This window comes from Sordaria macrospora, chromosome 4 (assembly GCF_033870435.1).
Source record: "Sordaria macrospora chromosome 4, complete sequence".
Taxonomy (NCBI): domain Eukaryota; kingdom Fungi; phylum Ascomycota; class Sordariomycetes; order Sordariales; family Sordariaceae; genus Sordaria; species Sordaria macrospora.
This window is the reverse complement of record NC_089374.1, coordinates 1,864,980-1,877,374: the sequence shown is the minus strand read 5'-3', so window position 1 is coordinate 1,877,374 and position 12,395 is coordinate 1,864,980. Positions and strand designations below refer to the sequence as shown.

At 53.3% G+C, this 12,395-nt stretch overlaps 4 protein-coding genes across 4 annotated transcripts; 2 read left to right on the top strand and 2 right to left on the bottom strand.

Moving 5' to 3' along the window:
* The first annotated feature begins 1,259 nt into the window (after positions 1–1,259).
* SMAC4_01958 (uncharacterized protein) lies at positions 1,260–4,093 on the top strand. The gene has a single exon (XM_003348889.2). It carries the CDS (start codon positions 1,970–1,972, stop codon positions 3,617–3,619), a length of 1,650 nt encoding a protein of 549 aa, XP_003348937.1. The 5' UTR covers positions 1,260–1,969; the 3' UTR covers positions 3,620–4,093.
* A 32-nt stretch (positions 4,094–4,125) lies between these two features.
* Positions 4,126–5,090, bottom strand: SMAC4_01957 (uncharacterized protein). The gene is made up of 3 exons (XM_003348888.2): positions 4,980–5,090; positions 4,817–4,915; positions 4,126–4,747 (listed from the first exon to the last, which is right to left on the bottom strand). The coding sequence occupies exons 1-3, from the start codon at positions 4,991–4,993 to the stop codon at positions 4,576–4,578; spliced, it is 285 nt and encodes a 94-aa protein (XP_003348936.1). The 5' UTR covers positions 4,994–5,090; the 3' UTR covers positions 4,126–4,575.
* A 266-nt stretch (positions 5,091–5,356) lies between these two features.
* Positions 5,357–9,123, top strand: SMAC4_01956 (uncharacterized protein). The gene is made up of 2 exons (XM_066089679.1): positions 5,357–6,350; positions 6,428–9,123. Exons 1-2 carry the CDS (start codon positions 5,817–5,819, stop codon positions 7,613–7,615), a joined length of 1,722 nt encoding a protein of 573 aa, XP_065946794.1. The 5' UTR covers positions 5,357–5,816; the 3' UTR covers positions 7,616–9,123.
* A 70-nt stretch (positions 9,124–9,193) lies between these two features.
* On the bottom strand, positions 9,194–11,475 carry SMAC4_01955 (uncharacterized protein). The gene is made up of 3 exons (XM_003348886.2): positions 10,976–11,475; positions 10,358–10,897; positions 9,194–10,273 (listed from the first exon to the last, which is right to left on the bottom strand). The coding sequence occupies exons 1-3, from the start codon at positions 11,024–11,026 to the stop codon at positions 9,629–9,631; spliced, it is 1,236 nt and encodes a 411-aa protein (XP_003348934.1). The 5' UTR covers positions 11,027–11,475; the 3' UTR covers positions 9,194–9,628.
* Positions 11,476–12,395: the final 920 nt, after the last annotated feature.

Below are 12,395 nucleotides of genomic sequence, written 5' to 3'. Positions count from 1 at the left end.
TGCCGGCATTGGTTGCAATTGCGGGCGGCCAGCAGTCAGCGGCCAGCGGGCGGGTGGTGATGCAGTGTTTCATGCACGATGATGTGGTTGTTCGTTTTTTTTTTCACTTTTCAAGGACTCGTGGACTCGTGGTATTATATGTACATACGCGCATCATTTTATAGCCCCCTTCCCTTCTATGCTATGCTATGCATATCAAGTTGTTTGTTGTTGACGAATGCTGGTTAGGTTTAGTTCCACAAGTTCCACGACATCACTGTTAGGTACGTATGTGACGTCTAGATTCTTTGTGAAGAAAGTTCCATGCTTTTTCGGTATCTGTTGGCTGGGCTTTGACCACGGCAACATCTTCTGTCGTGATGATATTGAGGAGATATGCCGTGGTGGGAGGAGACAGTGGATTGCTTGCTCGTGAGTGGAAAATACCAATTCGAGATGAAATTCGTCAATTTGGGCTTTTTATCGATTTCCGGGGACGCGAGATCCGATGAAATTACACAGACCCACGGTACTGTCTGATAGTCTGAGATGTACTCGGCAGTTCCGAACCGACTCCCGCGGCGGGTGCTCGTGGTCATAGGGCGAGACAATGTCTCAAGTGTTGAGGATAAGGTAAAAAGTTGGAAAACTGATAACCAACTCTCCAGATGTGCTTGTTTTGGAGGGAAACCCCGTAGTATGTACAATCTGCAAAATGATGAAGATCTTGAAAAGCGGTGATGGTGGATTTTGATCATGTTGAGTTTGATATGCACAAGTGCTGCAACCTTGCACAAAGTGGGTGACAATGCACTTTCTTCCACTTTGCCAAGTGCGGTGCCTGCCCACGGTGGTCCCGCAGTCCGCATTGCCGGGGCCGGACCAATTGGCGGGATCCTTGTCGCGTTGTGCAGACGTCAGGTTGCCAAGCCTTCGAAAAAGAAGGTTGGGAATCTCTAGCTTCTTCACGACCCCGGAAAACAGAAAACAGAACAGGAAGGGAAAAGTGGAAAAGCGAACGAGTCCCGGTTTAGCGAACCCCTGGAGGTTCATTGGGCCCGTGGCTGTGTCTCCTATCCCGCCGCGATCCCTGTTGCGGACGGTGCTGGTGGGTGTCCACGCCGGCCCCCAGTGGTCGTGGTTGCGGTGGTGGTGACCGTGGTGGTGGTGCCGCCGCGTGCGCGCGCAATCAGCAAAAGGGGAGAACGGGACCTCGCTTCGGTTCGAACTTCTCCAGACCGTTGGAACCTTTTTTAGTTTTTTTATTTTTTTCTATGAGGGTCTACCCCCTTGATACTTATTTTCCCTTGGTTTGGTTTCTTGAATGGCTTTGGTTATCGAAAAATTCCTCTCCTCTATCAACGTCGAGGTTCGACATCCATTTCACCCAACTCACCTGTTCGGACGATAGCATCTCGTGCGCCAACATCGGTCTACACCTCTCCGGAGCCATATATCGGTCAAGACTTTTGGACCCCTGAAATGAGCGCATGAACCACGGCACGCCAGCATAAACTACTCTTCGCCCCGTCCACCTCCGCAGTCCGCACTCTCTTCGAAAGCCCGACTCGAGTTCACCTTCGACGCAAGGAACTCCCCATCTTGGAATCAAAAACACGACTTAGGATCCCCGCCGCCAATTGCCACCAATTCCACCCAAACAACACCCCGTGGAAGCTGTCGAAGCTTGTTGCATTCCACTGTCCTTGCTGCTTTGGCGTCGAAACTGGCTTCAGTCCCAGAGATCCCCTCCACATATTGTACCACTCTCTGTATTCCCAGAATAATACGGCGGTAGAGGATAGCCGGACAATCGGTCATCTGGACTTCATAGAAAACACTCCGGCCCCGCCAAACAAAACAATAAGCCGGCCGGCCAGACCAACAACGGCTAGATTCGCCTACCAGGGACTACCATACCAGGGGAGACACAGGAGAAAAACACACGGGACCTCCAGGGATACTGTGGCATTCCAAACATTACTACATCATGCCCCTTAGACCCAATCCTGCCCTGCCCCCCTCGCAGCCAGCAAGAGACTTACCGCCTCCCACACGCCCCATTGAACGTCCAACTCCTCCTCCCAAAGCCCTAGCCTTGCGAGGGTCTCTGGACACCATCAGATCCGTCAGTTCAGACCACAACCTCGTTCCCCCAAGAGTACCTGAGAAGCGCATAGCTCCCGCTCCACCGCCTCGCCCAGCCTCGACCATCATCGTCCCAGCCCCCTCCACCTTGCCCCCCTTGCAAGAGTACCACAGCGGCTTTTCCGAGCAAGACGCTGAGTCGGGCTCAGGCCCCAACAAACATCGCCGCGGGACATCGTTCCCGAACCTGATCGCCCTCACCTTTGGCACCGGAAACCAGCCCGCCTCCTCCTCCTGTTCGGAGCAACCGGACAGCAGCTCCCAAGGAGGGTTTGCCGACTGGCTCAACAGCTCGGGCTCGGCAGCAGCAGAAGCATTGGGAATGGCTCCCACCTTGACAGCCCGCAGCAGCAAGGCGGCGGACGGTCACTCGTCCTCGTCCTCGTCCTTGACCGGTTCCGTTCGCGACGGCGACACCTCCATGGACAAGACGCCCACAAGGTCACGTAGAAGCGGGACCAACGCCAGCCAGTTCAGCAACCGCAGCAGCATGCATGAGCCATCCACCCCCAAGGGAAACGTCACCTCCCGGCTCATATCAGCCATCTCGTCCAAGTTCACGCCGGGCCCGGCGCCCTCCAGCCCGGCCGTTGACGACGAGCTGTGCAACCTCGACATCGAGGCCGCCCTGTTTCCCTCCGGAGCCCCCACCGACACCTCTTCCCCGGTGGCCTACAAGAACCTGCAGGCCAACGCCATCGAGCTGCTCACCAAGATGCAAGCTGCCTACAAGGAGCGTGTGATCGCCGTCCGCGACCTGGAAGCCGAGAAGTCCGCTCAGCGCGACGAGATCGACGCCGCCGAGACGCGCGCCCAGCACCTGAAGATGCAACTCGAGGGCATGGCGCGCAAGGCCTCGGAGCACGAGCAGGCCATTCAGAAGCTGATGGACGAGCTGGCCTTTGAGCGCAGCAAGTTCCGGCCCCCTCTTCCGCAGCGCACGTCAACCATCATGTCGGAGTGCAGTGTGGTGTCGGAAGACCTCGGGGTCGACGCCGACTACAACACGCGGCGCAAGTGGCGCGAGAGCGCCAGCACCATTAAGACGGACTACTCGTACTCGACCGACACTGACAGCGTCGCCGAGAGCGAGAGCGTCTTCTCGGCGCGGTGCCGGAGCCCCGTCATTCCCGGTGGCGGCGGTTTTGAGTCTGGCACCATGAGCATCGTCAACAGCCCGGCTCCCTCGGTATCGGCCCTGCAGCGCAACGTGAGCGTCACCAACAAGAGGCGATCCATGGGTCCCCCGCCTCCGGTCCCGACCACGCCCAAGCCCAAGATCGTCGGCACCCAGATGAGCGCGTTCCAGAAGATCATCCGCGGCATCGCGCCCGGCTCGGACTGCCCGAACTGCATGGGCCAGGACGCCAGCATGGCCTGGGACACGGTCGGCTTGCTGCGGGATGAGAACAGGCACTTGAAGGAGCGCGTGGGCGAGCTAGAGGTGGCTGTCGAGGGATGTTTGGATTTGGTTAATGGCATTGGCTTGTAAAAGAAGCTCTTCGCCCTTTTGTCAAGTTCAGTTGATGTGGCGTTTTAAAGGTTTTTTTATGATGACATTTTACCTTCTTGGCTTTTTTTGTTTTGCTTTTTTTTCTTGAGTATAATGGCTGTGGATGACAACAACAACAATTAGCATGACCTAGCTAGCCAGCCGCAGGCTAGATGGACTCTGGATTTCGTTTCTTTTTTGCATTGTGTGTGTGTGTCTGTTGGGTTTTCCGTTGAAACAGATACCATTTTTTGTTCAAATGCCAAGATGAGATGATAGATATACCAGAAGGTTGGGGTGTTGGGGGTCGGCACGGGATGGAAGAGAAGGGTTTTATGATGTCAGGATGAAGAAGCAGACAATGGGCGATCAAGGCCAAGAGAGAGCGAGAGAGAGAGAGAGAGAGCATGCATGTAAAAAAAAAAAAAGACAGATAATGTATATAAAAGTGCTGGTGGTTCTATTAATCTAAATTCGATATTCGAAGTTTATAGGGCAGAATGGTGCTGACATATACCCCTTCCTGGAAGTGTGTTAACACCGTTGAACACGAATGTCTTGCCGAAACATACAAGAAGCAGTCAGTAATATAGACACGATCAAAAACCAACGTTTCTGAATGTTTATCACTTTCATGAGATGATATGTATGCTCTTTAGAAAGACCAGTCTATTGTAGCCTCCGCTCTCCCTCTGAAAACCCCACGTCTTATGTACTGCTATGACACGTACCTCTTTCTGTGTATTTCCCGCCATCCGAGATAGACTTCCCTGGTGAAGCTCTTTCAACCAGAGCTCGGCTGCCAGCTATCTGATGATATCTGGCGTTTGTAGTAGGCGTCCTGTTTGTCGTTTGTTCTTTGTCGAACCCCATATCAACGGCCTGCCCCTCCTCTCAATATCCACCCGGATCCACCCAGTCCGACTCAGACACTCTGCTCCATCTCCGTCTGTACCTCAGTGCGCAGTGACGGTGGACGCAGTACCATCGTGGTGGTGCTCATCCTTGAGAAAGAGGTGCTCGTAAACGCAGTAAATAGCAAAGGCGACGGAGGCGGTGCCAAAGCCGGGAAGAGCGCCCTTGAAGCGTTCGGCGCGGGTGAATTCGCCGGTCGTACGCCAGGACTCGCTGTGTTCGGGGTTCTCGTGTTGGTCATCAGAGCTTCCTCTAATTTTGTCGAAACTGGTCTGTACTCACTTCTCCTTCCAGGGATCGTTCTCGGGCACTCGGGCAGCTCTACGGTACTCGCTGATGTTGAACCCCGTGGGGTTGGTCTTGGGGATGGCCCGGAGGATCCTTTTTCGTTGTCGTTGTTAGGAATCGCGAAGCTGGTATACTTGTAATCATAGGCAAGACTCACCGTGTGACGCGCATTTTGGTGACCGGCAATTGCTTGTTAACGTCGATGCGGGAATGGCTTCACACCAGAGCGGGCTTCAATTGGTTTGTAGCGACGTCGACGACGTTGTCGCCGCACCCGAACGTGCTTGGGCCAGTGCGACTGCCCAGTGTGTAACAGGCAACCCGCACCCGCCGCACCACCACCCCCAACCCTGTCCTTGGCGGCAGAAAGGGGCCTCGTCTCCTCGTGGGGAACACTGCAACCGCAGCTGGCTCGTGCGCCCAGTCAAAGAAAAAGGTACGTACCCATTTGTACCTTGTGCTCTCGCTGCACTTGACATCAACCTCGAGTGGCCCGTGCGATCAACAGCCTGCCGCCTCGGCGCCTCCAACCTTCCCGCATTCAACACTGCAACTGGAACTGGAGCGATTGAGCGAACCTGCCCGCCCGAAACAAGTCAGATAGCAACTGCTGTTGACAGCCTTCGACCGTGCACCAGAAACACGCACAGCACTCGACCAGCTTTCGACCCCGTCCGACGAAATCTGTCAACACGCACCACAGAACTTACACACCTTATCAACTTTCCAGGCTGTACCCCTCCGCACTCGTTCCCCTCGACCGCAGTCGTACCGATCATTCGCCTGCCAACCACGACGACGATATCATCGAGCCCACATAGGCCGGTTCCACCGCCGACTGAGCGCCCGGCCGCCCCTCCGTCATCCCTCAGAGCAGCGCCTGGTCAGGAATGGTGCATACACGGCTCACCCTTTTAAGATCAACCTTTACAAGTCCGATATCACGATAGACGCATAGCATCGAGCCCGTTCCACTGGCTGTCGCTCCTCCGCGATGCCTCCTCCACCCATCAACAGGTTCCCCAGCGGACCTTCGCCCTACCATCAGCAGTTTCCCACACATGGCCAGCACACGGCAAGCCATCCTCCGCAGCTGGCAGCAAACCCCGCCTACCTCAACCAGAACGCCCAAGTGAACCCCTTTTCGGCGAATAGCAACCTATTAGGCCTGGGCGGGGCACTGAATGCTGGTGGTGGCGGCTTCAATGTGGGGGGAGACTCGGGGCTGGCGAGCCATGCTGCGAGGATGTCATTCCAGCACGGGGCTCAGCTTCAGCAACAACAGCAAGCTCAACAACAACACCAACAGCAGGCTCAACAACAGACGGCCCAACACCCACAACACGCTCAGCATGCCCAGCACCAACAGCACATGCAGCACGCACCACAACAGGGCCACGGTGCCCTTGCCGACCATCCCACACGATCGCAGCAAAAGAGCCGGATACGGGAGGTGTGGAAGTACAACTTGCACGACGAGATGGCCATACTGAGAGACTTGGTGGACAAGTATCCGTACATTGCTATGGTGGGACTTTGCAGTTATCCCCTTACTGGAGAGAGGAGAGCTCGGAAATGGCTAACGTGGGTTGGGCTTCTTTCTAGGACACCGAGTTTCCCGGCGTTGTGTCGAGACCGATGGGCGGGTTCAGGGGTAAGAGCGACTACCATTACCAATGTCTCAGGACCAACGTCGACATGTTGAAGGTCATCCAGATCGGCATCGCCCTGTTCAACGAAGACGGCGAGCAGCCCCCCGCACGACCAAACTCGACCGATTCTATGGACCTTGCAGGAAAAAGGGCGGCCAATCAACAGGGGCCGTTTCCCTTCGCGTGGCAGTTTAACTTTAAATTCTCCCTTAAGGAGGACATGTTTAACCAGACCTCGATCGAGTCTCTGCAGCAAGCCGGTATCGACTTCAACCTACTGGAGAGGGACGGCATCGACCCCAAGGAATTCGCCGCGTTGCTTATCCCATCTGGCTTGGTGTGTTTCGAAGAAGTGCGCTGGATCAGCTTCCACGGTGGCTACGACTTTGGGTACCTTACAAAACTTTTGATCTGTTCTCAGCTTCCTAACGACGAGGTTGAGTTTGATCAGATCATGAAGCTCTATTTTCCCTCAACGTATGACGTTAAGCACCTCATGAAGCACGCGATCAAGCAATACAACAGCGGTGCGCTGACCCCCAACGATCCGGGTGCAGCCGAAATCCTTCAAAAGTTCGAACAGAAATCCGGCCTGGAACATATCGCCGACACTCTCAAGGTTAAGCGCGTGGGTAGTGCACACCAGGCGGGTAGTGACAGCCTTATCACCGGCAAGGTCTTTTTCGAGCTACGGAAGCGCATCTTTAACGGAGATATCGGTGGCGAGCACGTCGGTAAGGTCTGGGGTCTTGGCATTCCCGATTTCTCTGTTGTAGCCAGCCTTCCCAGCCTTAACACGGCAGCCGCGACTGCTAGCAATAACAACAATAACAGCGCCAACGCCGAGAGCTCATCGACTGGACAGCAGCAAAACGGTGCGCAGAACGGAACCCCCAGCACGCCCAACGGCGCTTCAGTGAACCTTGCCGGTGCACTCGCGGCTGCGGGCGCCAACGCAGCTCAGGCGGCCGTCGCCGCACAAGCTGCCGCTGCCGCTTCGCACAACACCAACGGCGGTGCTGCGGCGGCGCTGGGCAACCTCGGACCTATGACCCCCGGTGGCGGAGGTGGCGTGTTCGGCCAGTTTGCGTTCGGCAACAATAGCAACAATAGCAACAATAGCAGCGCCAACCGAGGTTAGAACCATCCGGCGGCGGGCTCTAATACGAGGGAAGCTAGGGGGAACAAGGGAAAACAAAAACGGGATAAAGCAACAGCAGCCGCCTCTCAGTCGGAACATTCTGCCGAACCTTTTCAATCTCAACTTCCCACACATCCTGGGTTCGTGGGACATCATCCTCCTCCTCCCCCTCCTCTTAGGGTGATGCCACATTATATGCATCCTGCTCTCCCTCACCTTGGGTCGGTGGTACATGGACAAAATTTTCCTGCTGGGTCGTCGGTATATGGACACAATTTTCCTGCTGGGTCGCCGGTCCATGGTCTTGCTCAGCCTGGATTCGGACCTCCTTCATATCATCCTGCCGCTGTGGTTGTGCGTGATCCTTTCACTGGGGCGCCATTGGTATGGGACAGTGCCGGCCGCTGTTACAAGCCTGCGGGGAGTCCCTGGTGAAATCTAGGAATGGGGCGGTGTAAACGATGGGAGGAAGTTTATCTGTGTTGTATGTGTGTGTGTGTTTTTGTGTGGATAGAAGAGATGAGATGGAATGGGAATGCGATATGCATGGGTCAAAGGAGTCTGATATATGCTGGCTTGCTGTTATTTTTGTCGTCTCCCTACCTACCTACCCTTTTTTTGCGCTCTATTTCAAATTTTTTTTTGGTCTCTCCGTATGTTCTCAAAAACGGGTTATATCTTTTGGGACACCTCCTATAAGCTTTTGCCTTCGTTGTTCTTCTGCGTGATGGATCGATTGTGCGCTTTGGCTTGTTTTGTTTGACGAAACTGCAACAGTCAATTTCCGGACAAGAGAATACCTAGGTCTAGGTCGGCGATACATGCGTGGAAAGGAGGCAAAAAAAAAGCGTACAACGAAAGTGCCTCGGGAAACACATTGTGGATGGGACACAATAAATCAACTGATGAGACAAGCGAGCAAAAAGAAAAAGGGATGGGATGGATTGAAAACGACGGGATCGAAAACAACGGCGGTACTTGCGAATCTTCCTTGACATCTACATCAACGCTAGTTACCTCAACATCCTAGTTACCTCAATATCGTCTGTCTACCTCTTCACTACAACACTACAACACTACAACACAACACTACCATACACAACCCAGCGAAAAAAAACCAGTTATATCCTGGTCTTTTGATTTTGATTCAGCTTCTTTTTTCCTTTTCTTTTTGATTCAGGCTGTATACTAGTCCATTAGCAGTTACACTACACTACACTACATTACACTCGTGTGGTTTATTATATTTTACGTTTTTAACTTGCCATTCAGCTGTTGTCTGTTTGCTTTAACACTGGCTCCTGGCGGAAGGCATTCAAAAACATGGAAATGAATGAGAGACAAAAGGATTAGCAAGAATGGAAGGCAACATGGACGGGCAGCGGTGTTTCGATGGTTCGGTATACATGACATGACTGACTTACAACAGTAGTTTTTGGTGTACTTGTTATTTTCATCTCCAGCTTATAGAAAAAGGGGTCGTATAGTTGATACAGAATGAGTACTTACTGGCTTTCACTTTGCGAACACGTACTGACGAGCGGGTAATGACACTTTATCGTCAAGTTAAGCACACGATGTGATGTAAAGTCATTAAGTCTCGTTGAATTCTTCCTAGAGGTATGGTAATGGCATCGCTGTTTTAAAATCTCATAACCGTCTGTCTCTCTCTCTGTGTGTGTACTGTATGCCGTATAGTGTACCTTGTCCCCAATCTTCCCATTTCCCATTCCACACTCTTATTCCCAATGAAACCCTTTGTTCCGCTGCTGTGTATCTTCTTCCCAGGAAGGAGGTGTCTAGACTGGAACCAGACTCATAACGATAATTCCCCAAATTTTGGGCTCCTCTCCCTGAGAGACCATAAGACCATAATAATGATAAAACCCCCGAAACACCCATAATCAGAAGCGTTAGTTAAACTGCGCCGTATTGCAGCCCCCGAATTCCCGAAATGGAAAAAAAAAAAAAAAAAAGGTTCGAAGAAAGTACTGTACGCCTGTGCAGTCCGTCTCAAGCAAAAACCTTCTTCAACGCCACTCGCGAGTACACCTCGCCCGTAACCAAATCCTTGACCTGTCCATCGGGCAGCCCCGCCTTGGCCGCGTACTCATCCAGCTTCGCCTGCCCGTACACGCGCCCGTTCGGCAAGCAAAGCAGGTCGTTATCCAGATGGCTCTTACTATGATGAGCATACGGCACGTTCTTAGCGAGCTCGTTCAGCTCAATCGAGCAGATCGGACAGACACTTGTCGTCATGCTAGTCTGGCTATGGCCCGGTTGCGAGGAAGACGTAGTCTTTTGCGTGCCGTGGCAGGCGGGAGTTTTGAGGGCTGATAAGCCGGAGGACAGGGCTGTGTGTAAAAGGGGGAACGTCGGCAGGCCGAGGAGCTTGTTATGCGCTTCGACAAACGTGGCGGCTAGCTTGGACCACCGGTCGGGACTGTACCACGCGCGGTACTTGAGCGGGAGGAGGTCGTTGTCGGTGGGTCGGATGGCGAGCAAACCCGTCATTTCGCGGACTTCGTCCGGGTATTGCTCTTGAAAGGGCGCGAGGTATTTCTTGGCGTGGGCGATGGCCTCGACCGACTTGGACTGGGTATTGACGCGCAAGAGCTCGACGTATTGTTGGCAGCGGAGGAGGAACTCGAGGTTGGACTGGGGAGTTAAGAGGGGGAAGGGTTAGTATGGTGCCGGTATAAGTGTTTGACGTGGTGAATGGGGAATGGTATGGCATCATACCTGTAACTTCCGAAGTTCCTTCTTGTTATCGTTACACCACGCCAACGCCTCCGTGACGCTGCCGTTCTCGAGGGATTCACGGATATTACTCATCGTCAGGAATGTTTCCACGTCTACCAAGTCGTGCATCTCGCGCTCGTTTGTTAGGGCCTGGGCAGAAGTATTGTATCCGTGCCGTAGCATGTAGTCGACCAGCAGTCGATCCAGGCGTTTCCTGGACCAAGCTTCGTACTTGACGTCCTCAACGGAGTGCATGTCGGAGAGCTCGCGCAGATGCGCCACACGAGCGTCAAGCTGCTTGTAGAGCCGTGTTTCCTCGTTGGCGTACGTTGACAGCTTGCGCTTCATGCCGCGCATCTTGGCGATCATGGTATCGAGGTTCTTGACGACATCTTCGGGCGATGTCTTGCTGTCGAGCGATCCTTTCGCTGTGTCCTTGAGGAGTTTGTTGAGGGTTGTCGACTCTTTCTCGACTGTGAAGTGGGCGGATCGGAAGTTCTTGCGGAGGAGTTCGTATGGCAGACGGAGTAGTGGTTGGTCCTATAGGTGAGGTAGAGCTGATGATTAGTATATGGCATCCGATTACAGCGATAAAAGGGAGGCGAAGGAGCAACTCACTAGTAGAAGATGGTTGTCGTGGTTTATCTTTGAAGCTTCATGATCTGCCATCTTGGCAGGGCAGCAACACACTTAGTGAATCGCCAAGACGGTGTTCCGGGGTAAGTGGAAGCTCCAAAGTCCGGAGATATGGCTGTTGTCAGAGTCCAAAAAAGACAAGACGGGATGAAAGAAAGGGCGGGTGGTACGTTGGTTGATACACGGGATCTATGGATGCCGGAAAGGTAAATGACGGGATGGAAGATGAACCTCAACGGCCACGGAGCCGGGCCTGCTTTCCAGTGTGTCAGTCCCGTCGTACAGCGCGCGGGAGCGGGTACCCCACTGATGTCAACGTCCATTGGCTATACCCCACTTCCCCACCTTAGGTGAGCTACCTACTAGTGCTGCACAAGTTGCATAAAGGCTACCGAGTGGGTCACCTCTAAACAGTACGTACCGCCATCGCTCTCACGAATTGGCAACGAGGACAACAGCACAATTCACACCCGATGTTGATTTCCATATTATGCTCTGTAAGTAGCATTTAGGATGTTTGGACTGTTACTTAAGGTATAGAAATCCTCAGGTTTTCTGCGAAGCGTTACCCGGGCCTGGTGTGAGTGATGGCGCTGTGATTAGCATCGAATGACAGGCTTCAACTGATAAGCATGTGCGCGCTGCCGTAGCTTCTTCATTCTTTGGCTTTTATATGGTCAGCTGCACTTCATAACTAACGTTGGTGGAAGATCGATTCAGATGTGAGTTTGGCATGGTAGTCTTTCAAAGGATCAACACTCACGGCAGCCTTGTTGATTCAAAAAGGCTGCCACCTTTCCCCGTTGGTTTGAAACTTGCCCATAGAGGAAGTGATGTTGATGGAGGGTCAGATGCTCGTGCTCGTGATCACAGTTACCCAAATCATGTGCCGACCTGTCTCACACTGTCATCTCAGAGGCCTCAATGGCATTATGAGAAAAAGAGAAGTTAGTAAGGGCGGCCGGACTTGGGGTGTGATTGAGTCGTTGCATCCACGATAACCAACGGGCCTTTGCAGTCACGCACGGGGTTTTCCTGTGCATCGGAACCATCTGTAGGAAATCTGTAGGAAGAAGGCAACTGGTTTTCACAAGGTATCATGTCCCGACACGCACAGCCCAGAGATGTGTGCCTTCTTCACCTTGGACAGCCACACTCACTTCCTGGGTTTAACCAGGAGGGAGTTGGTCAAGTGGAATAGGCAGGCAAATGGGAAGGATTGGGGTCGTATTGTTTGGGCGCACGTGCCTGGAATGGGATTAGGAGGCCGCACATGTGCTACCCGGTAGAGTCCTCGACGCCTCCAAGGTGCCAATCTTCCACTTTGATTTGACACGTTATGTGTTGCCAAACAGATGCATGCCGTCGAGAATGCCCTCATAAGATGAGAGAGAGCCAGGGG

Excerpts from the sequence above, each read along its gene's own strand:
- SMAC4_01958 (XM_003348889.2), top strand. The coding sequence starts at position 1,970 with ATGCCCCTTAGACCCAATCCTGCCCTGCCCCCCTCGCAGCCAGCAAGA.
- SMAC4_01957 (XM_003348888.2), bottom strand. Across the intron at positions 4,748-4,816 it reads AACGATCCCTGGAAGGAGAA|CGAGTCCTGGCGTACGACCG; the intron begins GTGAGTACAGAC and ends CCCCGAACACAG.
- SMAC4_01956 (XM_066089679.1), top strand. The coding sequence starts at position 5,817 with ATGCCTCCTCCACCCATCAACAGGTTCCCCAGCGGACCTTCGCCCTAC. Across the intron at positions 6,351-6,427 it reads AGTATCCGTACATTGCTATG|GACACCGAGTTTCCCGGCGT; the intron begins GTGGGACTTTGC and ends GCTTCTTTCTAG.
- SMAC4_01955 (XM_003348886.2), bottom strand. The coding sequence starts at position 11,026 with ATGGCAGATCATGAAGCTTCAAAGATAAACCACGACAACCATCTTCTA. Across the intron at positions 10,898-10,975 it reads ACGACAACCATCTTCTACTA|GACCAACCACTACTCCGTCT; the intron begins GTGAGTTGCTCC and ends CCTCACCTATAG. Across the intron at positions 10,274-10,357 it reads AGGAACTTCGGAAGTTACAG|TCCAACCTCGAGTTCCTCCT; the intron begins GTATGATGCCAT and ends TTAACTCCCCAG.